The sequence below is a fragment of the Psammomys obesus genome, unplaced genomic scaffold (assembly GCF_907164565.1).
Source record: "Psammomys obesus unplaced genomic scaffold, mPsaObe1.curated_primary_1811, whole genome shotgun sequence".
NCBI classification, from domain to species: Eukaryota; Metazoa; Chordata; class Mammalia; order Rodentia; family Muridae; genus Psammomys; species Psammomys obesus.
Window position 1 is genome coordinate 21,338,082 of NW_026596034.1, and position 11,674 is coordinate 21,349,755.

The following is an 11,674-nucleotide window of genomic DNA, read 5'->3' on the forward strand; positions in this document are numbered from 1 at the left end:
TCTTTCTTTCTTTCTTTCTTTCTTTCTTTCTTTCTTTCTTTCTTTCTCTCTAGAGCTCTGCTTCCACACACCGGTGTGAGATGACTCCAGTTTTTTATGTAAGCAATTAGTGTATGACCCTCACACTATCAGAGTGTGAGGGTCAATATATGATTTCAGCTGTAGTCATGTTTCTTTTACAATCTTTTGGTGTATAGATGTGGTGTATAGACGTTAAGAATTTCAATGTACCCTTGGTAGACTTTTCCTTTGATGAGTATGTAGTGTCCTTCTCCATCTCTTCTGATTAGGTTTGGTTAGAAATCTAGTTTGTTAGATGTTAAAATTGCCATGAACCTGGAGATGACACTGGGAGACTGGACTAGGAGGAATGGAGGGAGAGGTGGAGGTCTGCATTTAGCCAACTTACTTCCCTAGTCTGAGTGGCCTGTGGGTTCCCAGGGAGTGCCTGCTGAAGTTGGGGGCTGGACAAAGCAATGGATGAGAAGAGGGATATTAGCAGGGCAAGATCTGTGGGATCTACTGGGGATGGGTGCAGCTGGGGGAGGGAGGCTGCTGCTGGTGTTGTTGCAGAGCTGGGGATGAGATTGGGTACTGGATTTGGAGGAGCAGTGGGGGAAGTGAAGATCTGCAGTTGGCCCACCTGCTCTCTTGAGAGACTGTGCCTGTGAGCTTTTATTCTCTCTGTCTTTATCTCTCTTTCTATCTCCTTTTTCTCTTTGGTTTCACATATGGTTTTACATATGGTTTTACAACTGTCTCATACACACAGATTATGAGCCCATTCTTCAGTCTAATTTTGCTATGATCTCCTCCATCATCAATGAAGATGGCCTCTGAATGATGGTGCAGTGTGTGACAGAGCACATGGGACCTTCCCCCAAGCCATGTTACACGGCAGCCCAGGATTAAGAGCGCGCACCAGGCTGTCCAGGTCACATAAAGAAGCTACTTCCATAATTTGGAACATTGGAGATATTCCATAGCCCAGGTATTCCTTCATTTTGAAAGAGGAAGAAAGAGAGAGAGGGGATGACACTGAAATTGTAGAGGGGAGTTGGAGTTGTGCGCTTACGAGTTGGAGGGGGCAGGTGAAATCATGGCTGTATCATGCCAGTGTGAACAGTGAAAACCACTAAAAAGAAAAGCCTGCTGTTCTGGGCTGTGGATTCACTCGACTTGGGGCTGGGTAGAAGGAGCCATGTTTAGCCAGTCCTCGGGTATCCCTGAAGTCCGAGGTTGCTTACTGTAGCACCTTATCCAGAAATTCAGACTGAGCTGTTGTAGACCCTGCCCTGTGTTCTTTGTGTAGCCTGGCAGTGTTCACTGGGAATCTGAAACACCTGTTCGTGGGCCAGTATCTCGACTTTATCATAGGTTCTGAGCATCCATAGAGACCAGGAGTTGGAAACAAGAGGGCCTGAAAATGTTGGTGAGGTGAATAGAAATGTCTCTGAGTGTGGTCTCGATAGGAGCTTGTCATTAGTGCAGCTAGAGAGTGACAGAAGCATAAATAGGAAATGTGCGCTTATGAAGAACCACACAAATATATACAGGATATATAATTTAAATGACATTATAGATCAAATAGACTTAACCCTACCTACCTACACAAAATTTCAAACCATACAGAATACACTTTTGTTTCAGCAGCCGCTGAGACTTTTCATAAAATAGATCATATATTAGAACATGAAGCAAATTTTAAGAACGACAGAGACATTGATTTTCTCTTATTTTGTTACAAAGCAATTAAACTCCCAACCCACACTAAGAGAAACTATAGAACACACACAGTCTCCTGAAGATTAAACAACACACTTTTGAATGGTGAATGTGTTATTCAAGAAATTCAAAATGAATTTTAAAATGCCAAGAATCAAACGACAATGAAAAAGAAACAAATGAAACCCAAAAGACTGCATACAAAATCCCGGGGGAGATGAAGCAGCCCTAGGAGGAACATTTGCCGACCTAAGTCCCAGGGTATGAATTTCGCATGTCCATCTCCTTCTCCATTTGTGTTTTCTTCATCTGTGGGATACTCTGCACACAGCAGAAACAACAGGGCAGAAACACAGTCTTTAGTTTCCTGCTTCTGCTCCTTCACCCACCCTGCATCTGTGACAAGAAAGAACCATGATTTGGGGTGAGCGTTACTAGTATGTGGAATGATTTCAGGGTCCATGCTGTGCCTATGAAGCTGGGGGAGGGTGCACAATGAAAAAGCAAAACAGAGGAGGTGGTTTTGCATGCCTGATAACCACTGGGTTCTTCACCTTTGCCTGGTCGTGCTGCTCTTCTGCCACATTACCTTGCACTGTGCCATAGAGCTTCCACCTACCATGTTGGGTACAAATTTCCACATGGGCAAGACCCACAACTGCTTCCTGTTGGACAACAATGCATCCCATAGCAGCACAGACTCATGCCCAGGAATTCATCCTGTCCCTAGATCACCTTGCTATGTTTCTGAAGGCTATGGCTATAGACTTTGCTTCTCTCTCTCTCTCTCTCTCTCTCTCTCTCTCTCTCTCTGTGTGTGTGTGTGTGTGTGTGTGTGTCTGTGCTCAGTGTGAGACTCTGTAACAGGAAGATGGAAATGAGGTCAGAGCTGTCAGTACTGAAGAGTCGAGAGACTGAGAGTGGGCAGGTGGCCATAGATCACAGAGGGGGAGCTTATGGGGATGACAAAGAGCAGTGCGGGAAAATGCCTCCAGTGAAGCCCATAAGGTGCCTTCTTGTAGCATCCTACATGGTCAGTGATATCTGAGGATACTCAGCCCTGAGAAGCAAGCACAGTGTGAGGGACTCTGATGAGTGCTGGGCATAGAGGTCAGAATACCAGGCAAAAGATGATCAGGAAGAGAGGGGCAGATAGGACATTTCCCTTCTCTTTGTGTGCTTGTGGCTAGACTGTGGCTGCTGATGCTGAGGACTCTTGGATAACAAAACAACTGTTCCCATCTTCATAATGTCATTGTGTTCTTATTACTCACTTCCTTGGTCAGAGAATTACCTGGGTGCCCACAAAAGGATTCTATAAAATTTCCTGGCCCTGGCCATCCAGAACTTTCCAGCCTCAGATCTTGCTGCTGAAACGAGAGGCCCAGATTCCCTTTCCAAAATATCTGACCTTGGGAAACAGTACAACTTGGCTTCTAGGGCAAAGAGAATGTGGTCTGGGCCTCCCACACAGTCCCTTATCAGAAGCTGAGCCAACAGAGTGCTAGGACAGCATGTGCGTGCACACCGTGAAGCCCCTTGTACCCAGACATTCTACTGAGAACACTGGCACTCGGTGTTCTACCACTTCCTCCAGTCTGAGCCACTGTGCGGAGGAAAGAATCAGAGCTGTCTAAGGAGTGCACAGCATCTGAGCCAGTCCCTTCTGAGACAGAAAAGAGATAAAGGTATGAGAAGAGTGTGCTCACTATCCCACCCACGAAAGGAAATGACTTTGTCTGCCTCCTGGCCATTGGCTCCAGTCACTTCTAAACTTATCAGTTCTTCTATAATGAGAACCTTGACTGATCACACCAAGTTCCCCACCTACATACTATTGGTTTAAATTTATGCCGGATAGGGCTCACAGGCTCTTCCTGTTTGGAACCGTGGTTGTCCTAACAGCACAGACTGAGGCCTGGGAGCCGATCATGCCGCTGAAACAACTGCACAGCTGGCTGAAAGCTGGGCTCCTTGGGCTCCTGCTTCTCCTCCTCCATGTGCAGGGTAAGGCTCCCTAAACAGGCAGTGGGCACTGACTGGAGCTACCGGGAATCCTGCATGTTAGATGCTGGGCTTGTGGGAGAAAGGGTTTGGGTGTTAATGGAAATAATAGAGCAGGGGTTCTCTATGTATGAATTCTTATCATAGAAAAACCCATATATCCAATGGTCTTAGAAGGCCTAAACTGCTAGTTTATTTTTATACTACTTTCTAACTGTAATTTTTCTCTTCTGTGGTTCTCAGTTCCTGAGACTATCAGAAATACGCATTTTTCAATGGTCATTACAGGTTGAGGACTGGTGCTATAGATAAAGGTATAGGAAGTGTGTGCCTACCAATCTCCCCAACAAAATCCCACACCTGTTGTGATTCTACCAGCACACAGAGGATCAGACACATCTAAGATCACTCCATACTGAGGAGACAGTTCAATGTAAGGAGTTCTGGACAGAACAGTAAACAATTCAAGAAAAAGTGGGAAGGTATTTTTCCCTTTTTGGTGTATGGTATGACTGTATCTACTTTTGACATTTGGATAAGAATGACAATAATCGTGAATTCATGTTTCCAAATGGCCGTGACTGTCTGACCTCTTTGGCTAGAGAAATGCTCTGATGCCCTTCAAATGGGTAATAGGAAAGGTTCCCAGCCCTAGGGAATAGGGAAGCTCCCATACTCATACCCCACAGCTGAGTTGGGGGACCCTGGGTTCCCTTCTCCTGTACCCTGGTAAGAATGTAATAGGGAAATCTCCCAATCATCTGTCAGCTAGTTACAGGAAATTAACCCTGATGGTGTCTCCCCAGCAGGTCAGGACTCATCAGAGGCCAGCCCCATCAGAAACACACACCTAGGCCAAGTCCAGGGCAGCCTCATCCAAGTAAAGGACAACAACATTGGTGTCCACACCTTTCTGGGAATTCCTTTTGCCAAGCCACCTGTAGGACCACTGCGCTTTGCACCACCTGAGGCCCCTGAACCGTGGAGTGGTGTGAGGGATGGGACCTCACACCCAGCCCTGTAAGTTCTGGACCCAGACGGTTTCAGTCACTGGGGTGAGAATGTGCTCTGAGCTATGAGCCACTCTGAAGTGTTTCCTTCATCTCAGATACATGGGAGTTTTCATTCCTTCTGGGGAGTGGCCCATGTGTTTTTCTGATGATGTGTTAAAATTGAGTAGAACAAGTGTTCCAGGTAGCTTGGTCAGAGCTTGGCACTCATGGGGAGTTAAATGCAGACACTGTTGAGAACAAGAAAGATATAAAATTGTTCACAGCTTCTAATTAAGGCCAGTGGTCTCTGTCACAATGGGAGGGATCTCTAAGCTTCAGTTAATGTGACTTATCACGCAGCAAGCACTCCTGAATTCAGGAGAATTCCCTGAAAACTGCAGCCCTGATTGATACATGCAAACCCACTCTCACAATCACTGTGACAACCAACAGGGCCAGGTGCCATTGACCAAGGGACAAGCATATGCAATTAATTCCCTCTGGAGACACTATAGGCAAAAGAAGTTCCCTGAGTGTCTGTACTTGGGAGGAAGGACTACTCACTACCCTTTAAGGCAGTGTTGTCCATTGATTCCTCTGTTATCTGTGAGAGTACAACACTCCCATATTGTAATCTTAGCAATTTTTATGTTGCTGTAAAAAAGTATTAATAAAGGCTATTTAGAAGTGAAAACTGCTATTACATGCTCCAGACTTTAATGTATTATTTGGGGGAAACACAGTGAAACAAAACTACAGTAGTTGATCACATGTCATCCAAAACGGTGAGCAGAGACTAGAAAATGCTTGCATGCCTGCTAACGCTTAGCTCACTTTTCCATTCTTATATAATTTAGTGAATGCCATTATAGACAGCCAATCATTTCCACAGAGACATCTAGCAGTGTCTCTCTCCCAGACTCAGAAAGATTAACATCCAGGCCACACACACTGAAAGTCTCCCTAGAAGTCAGGCTTCACTCCAGCTTTCATGGAGCCTCTGGCTTTTACCTTGGTTTGAAGTGACTTAGAGAGGGAATATGTGTTAACAGGGCAGTGTGAGGAGCAGCAGCTGAAGGTGGCTAAGAAAAAAATCAGGCTCACATTTATTTTTGCTCACAATACATCTTTTGGTATAACTGCTATTTCCATCAGATGTCTGCAAAATATCGTGATGACTATGAAGATCATGGAGAAAATGAATATGACCGTGCCTCCCATCTCTGTATCTGAGGACTGCCTGTATCTCAACATCTATGCACCAGCTTATGCCCATGAGGGCACTAACCTGCCTGTGAGTGCCAGGCCATGGTCAAGTTGGAGAAAGGGCATTTTTTTTTCCAAGATGATTAGAAGGGACAAAAGCAACCTGACCTCTAGTGAAGGCTAGACTCTCATGAAATGTCTTACCTCACTTAGGACATAGAAGGCCTTCTCAGCTACACTATGTAGCTGAAATCTGGATGTGGGGCACAGCACCCGAACACTGAGTAATCAAAGTCTCCAGCTCTTTGATTAAACCAGGACTCATGCTACAACTCCGGTCCTGCTGAACTGCTTAGGTGCTCAAGACCCAAACATTTTGGTCACCCAAATTTCCACTTTTGCATTACCTGTTGTGACAATGAGAGCTGATGATCCTTTCCATTCTTAATCCAGAGAGATATCCATGGAGACACCCCTCTTTGTTCCACTATGAAGGGTCTGAGTAATGATGACATTACTCAATACAGAGAGACATTAATTCAGAGACATATGGTGGGGATGGAGACTAGAGATATACTGACGGGGCATCTAGAAGTTCCTGCTATGGCCAAGCCCCTGAAGTCCTGAGGATTTTTGTGTTTCTGGAGCTGCACTGAGGCACAGCAGTTGATATATGATAAGCAGACCAGCATAGCTTGGATGGACTAGGAGTTTCCTGGCCTCTCTCTTGACTTCTCCAGGTGATGGTATGGATCCATGGTGGCGCACTGGTTACAGGAGGGGCTTCCATGTTTGATGGATCCCTATTGACAGCTACTCAGGATGTGGTGGTGGTCACTATCCAGTACCGTCTGGGTGTCCCAGGCTTCTTCAGGTGAGCCTGGGGCTGGTCTGGACAATGGTAGCTGAGAAGATCCTAGACAGCGCTTTGATCCCTGTCTCTTCCACTTCTCAGCACTGGAGACCAGCACGCCAGAGGCAACTGGGGCTACCTGGACCAAGTGGCTGCCCTTCGCTGGGTCCAGCAGAACATCGCCAACTTTGGAGGCAACCCTGATCAGGTCACAATTTTTGGCGAGTCAGCAGGTGGCACAAGTGTGTCTTCACATGTTGTGTCCCCCATGTCCCAAGGACTCTTCCACAGAGCCATCATGGAGAGTGGGGTTGCTGTGCTACCTGACCTTATCTCTGACAGCTCTGAGATGGTCTCCACTGTAAGTGCCCTTAACCATCACTGGCCAAGTCTCCTGCCTCAGCCTTCATATGCTGGTACTCTGGTGTTCTGTTGTGTGGGAAAAGAAGGATCATTGGAAATAACTTGTTTCCAATAATTTCTGAGACACTTAGGGATTAACATCTACTCACATCTACTTCATACTGAGTGAGTGAGTTATCTGACAAGCAAACTGCTCTTGCAGTTTCTATCCTTGATAGAATAAGTATGCATGGGTTTGGGAGGTGTTTCATCAGGTTTTTTTTTTTTGTTTGTTTTTGTTTTTGTTTTGTTTTTTCCAAAAAAGGTGCTTTGAATGAATGCCTGAGGACATAAGTTCAAATCCCCAGTACCCACAAAGGGCTGGACATAATCACATGTATCTGTAATTCTGATGTTCCTGTGCTCATGTGGAGACAGAGACAAGAGAATTCCTGGATGTAGACAGACAAGCTCAGCTAGTGTAGGCAGCAACAAAACAGAAGACACTGTCAATGAAGGGAGGCATTGAAGACTGAGACTTTGTCCTCAAACCTTCATATACAAACCTTGGCACACTTATTCCATCCCTCATACATGACACAGAGAAAGATGGGTGGAGAAATCAAAACTACCCTAACAGAAAGAAGTATGTAGGTAGAAAGCGTACTTCCTGCTGGCTGTCACCTTTGACCACTAGGGGAATGGGAACAATTTCTACTTATTCCAATCCACACAACACACATGACAGAATGGAAATTGGAGGAGAGAGGATCAACTTGGAACTGAGAAATCTTCTTCCTGTTCATTCCCTTTACAGACGGTGGCCAAACTATCTGGATGTGAGGCCATGGACTCAGAGGCCCTGGTGCGCTGCCTGAGAGGCAAGAGTGAAGCAGAGATTCTGGACATTAACAAGGTGGGAGAATTTTGTGTGTCTGAGAACCTGGTCTACATGATGAGGAATTCTGAACTAAATACCTCATCTTTATGAGTTTGTGTTCTTTCAGTTTGTATACACAATGAACATGAGCTTAGGCTAATCTAAGTGCGGATTATCCTTAGGGTGAGCAGTGCACCCTGAACTAGTGTGAAATGAAAAAATATGGTGAAGGTAACTCAATGGACATCAGCTATTTCAACAATTTCTGCACTGATGTTTAATGATCCCCAGGACTTCAAGGTAATTCCTGCTGTGGTGGATGGAGTGTTCCTACCCAGGCATCCTCAAGAGTTATTGGCTTCCGTGGATTTTCACCCTGTCCCCAGCATCATTGGTGTCAACAATGATGAGTATGGTTGGGACCTTCCCATGGTGAGGCACAGTTCCAATCCTCTCGGAGCCTGAAGACCCATATGCTAAGCTGTGGGAACTCAATACATCCTTAATCTAAGTCTCCTGATCTAACACTTTACACTTTCTTGTGCCTGCCAGTACTTGGGCTCTGCTCAGACAATAATGGAAATAACCAGAGAGAACCTGAATGCTGTTCTGAAGAATGCAGCAGCACAAATGGTGAGAAACCTCTGATCCTGTCCAAGTAGAGGGGTCCTTCATAGCTCCTTTCAGACAGATTCCCTGGGAATAAAGCTCAGTGTATATGTATGATTCTCGGTGGGGTCCTCAGAGATGAAGCTTCTAACCTATACCCATTGTTATCCCAGATGTCATGCTCCCAATACCAAAGGCTGCTGCTTACCTAACGTACAATACGCCTCACTTCATTCTTGCTGGTTTCCCTGGTGTAGATGCTGCCTCCTGAGTGCAGTGACTTGCTAATGGATGAGTACATGGGAGACACTGAGGACCCCCAGACCCTCCAAATTCAGTATACAGAGATGATGGGGGACTTCCTGTTTGTGATCCCTGCACTCCAAGTAGCACATTTTCAGCGTGAGTACATCTGTCATGAGGCTTAGGGGAGCATCTCAGGGATGTGGGTCACAGTGAGCACTGTGGTATTCAGGTTTCCTTGTGTCTAATTCAACAGAGTAAAATCTAGATACAGAGGAGAAAATGGGTTTCGGACATTCAATTGAATTAGCAAAACCACTTTCTAGATGGCCTGGAGTGTCTAGCCAAAGGCTTTTCCATAGCTGTGTTCCAACCTGGAGCTCGATCTCCTATTTAACTTCTGTAATTCCAGGCAACCAAATATGCAACAGAAAACCTTCAGGTGGGGTTCAGCTACATCACTTTCTGTCTCCACCTGCAGGTCCCCATGCTCCTGTCTATTTCTATGAGTTCAAACATCAATCCAGCTTTCTCAAGAATACCAGGCCACACTATGTGAAGGCTGACCATGGGGATGAAGTTCCTTTTGTCTTTGGATCCTGGCGCTTTGGCATGGAACGTGAGTCTTCTTTACTTTTCTCAAGCTGAATGAGGTTCCAAATGACTCTTTGGGGACTTCTGAGCCCTCAGTCTTTTTGAGAAAATTTATGTTCTGAGAGAGGACAAATCCAATGTTGTGGCCCCAAATCAAAGTTGATGTAGAATCTTCAACCCTTCCAGTCTAGCCAGTAATAGAGAACCTGACAGCAAAATCATGCAGAAATTCAGTTAGAGGCTTGCATGGCTATTAGATACTCTATATAGCAAAGAAGGGAGGCAACAAAGCCAATAGTGTGGGGTCAGACATCACCTGAGGTGGTGAATGTGAAGAGTGAGTTGACACTTGCGTGAGGTGGCATATACATTGTCTTCCTCATAACTATAGTTAACTTCACTGAGGAGGACGAGCTGCTGAACAGGAGGATGATGAAGTACTGGGCCAACTTCGCACGATATGGGTGAGAACACACCTCTCTCTCTCAACCTAACACATGTGGGTCTCTATTAAGGCTCTCTTTTGAATGGACGCCTTCTTGCCTGCATGGATCTTCCATTGCATGAATGTTTTGTCTACACAATAGCACATTTATGCAGGTACCTTATAGTTAGCAGATCCTTGTCATCTCACGGTGACCTACCTGATGAGCTATAGTGCTGTGGTACTGTTGCTGAGATCTTTCCTCTTAGAGGCAGATATAGAACTTGTCAGGTAGTTCTTTCCCAACAAGGAGCAGAAACTAATGAAGTGACACTTGTATGCACATATCAAGATACCTGTACCATCAGACCCCTTAAACACTGGCTGGCTTGTTCCACTGCCTTGATCCACATCAGGGGATCAGGCTTTGTAACAGAGTGACCTCATCCTTCTTTCCTGTGTGTTATATTCAAGGAACCCCAACAGCCAGGGTCTACCCTACTGGCCTATGTTGGACCATGAGGAGCAGTACCTACAGCTGGACATCCAGCTTGCTGTGGGCCGAGCCCTGAAGGCCAGAAGGTTGCAGTTCTGGACCAAGACTCTGCCCCAGAAGATCCAGGAGCTAAAGGGGGCTCAGGACAAGCATGCATGGTAGTGGTCTGTGTTAGGAAAGGTGTGTGGGTTCAGAGCAAATAGGGGCCATTCTAAAGTTACAAAATCCATTTATTCATTTTTGTTTGTTCCATCACTCACATAAGCATCCCTAACCTCTCCATTTGTCCTTTCAGACATGTATTTCAAACCCTGTGTGCATTACTCCTTATTCTCTTGGGCAGACTTTTGTTAGAGTCAATAAATGCTCTAATTACAGTGTGTGTGTGAGTCCTAAAGTCACTTATCTCTTTTAACACTTCCCTGTGTTTAGACTCCTGTTCTTCCTTTTTTTATTCCTTCCTGCCCTCCATTATCTCCTCTCCATCATCACTCTCTTTTTCTCCTAGTCCAAGACAATATTCAAATGAAGCAGAAGCTTCAGAGACTGTTGACTACAGGGACTGACTGCATCAAAATCCTCTATAATCTCTTGGCAAGTTCATGTTTTATCATGTTTGTATTTGCCATCAGAAAACCTTTTCCCAAACCCTATTGCCTTCATCAGTTCAGAAAGCTGTTCCCAAGGATCATAAACTCCAAATTGGACACAGCATCTGTGTCCTCCCATGTTTGGAGGCTGAGATAAGAAGATTGTATAAGACAGGGATGATAACAAGACCCAAACCTCTGCAACAAAACAAAAACCATGGCCACAGTAACTTACAAAGCACAGGAATCAATCTACTTATCTATATATTGAGAAATCCAGGGTCAAGATACCCCCAAGTTTGCTGTGTGGTGAGAAAGAATTGTCCGGCTAGAGATCTCAAGGTCATCTTGTGCCCTGTATAATGTGTAAACAAAAGCATTACAAGGGTAACATTAAGTTCTGCTGACTTGAACTGGCAGCTGGGAAGGATTTCCTGCCAGTGAGACTGTCCGTGTAGGTTGTCTCACTGCAGGACTAAGAAAAGATTTTGTTGATAGCATGCCTTTGCTTATCAGTTCAGTATATACACACTAAAGTTTCAACAGGAAGTCAGAAGAAACTTTAGCCTTCTAACACTTATCTCATTATTAATATCTTGAGTGTGGATTGTTTATATCGTGCTCTGGACTTATCTTAGGCTTATGTATGTTAGGCAAGTGTTCCACACATGAACTATACCAGTCAGACTCTGTGAATTGTTCAAATGCAATTAAGT

The 11,674-nt window shown here is 45.0% G+C and overlaps 1 protein-coding gene across 1 annotated transcript; it reads left to right on the forward strand.

Moving 5' to 3' along the window:
- Positions 1-3,656: 3,656 nt before the first annotated feature.
- On the forward strand, positions 3,657-10,682 carry LOC129687079 (acylcarnitine hydrolase-like). The gene is made up of 12 exons (XM_055621375.1): positions 3,657-3,732; positions 4,539-4,749; positions 5,877-6,015; positions 6,668-6,801; positions 6,883-7,141; positions 7,940-8,038; positions 8,294-8,434; positions 8,555-8,635; positions 8,869-9,013; positions 9,336-9,473; positions 9,840-9,912; positions 10,347-10,682. Exons 1-12 carry the CDS (start codon positions 3,657-3,659, stop codon positions 10,528-10,530), a joined length of 1,680 nt encoding a protein of 559 aa, XP_055477350.1. The 3' UTR covers positions 10,531-10,682.
- The last annotated feature ends 992 nt before the right edge of the window (positions 10,683-11,674 follow it).

Excerpts from the sequence above, each read along its gene's own strand:
- LOC129687079 (XM_055621375.1), top strand. The coding sequence starts at position 3,657 with ATGCCGCTGAAACAACTGCACAGCTGGCTGAAAGCTGGGCTCCTTGGG. Across the intron at positions 6,802-6,882 it reads GGTGTCCCAGGCTTCTTCAG|CACTGGAGACCAGCACGCCA; the intron begins GTGAGCCTGGGG and ends TCCACTTCTCAG. Across the intron at positions 9,913-10,346 it reads GCCAACTTCGCACGATATGG|GAACCCCAACAGCCAGGGTC; the intron begins GTGAGAACACAC and ends GTTATATTCAAG.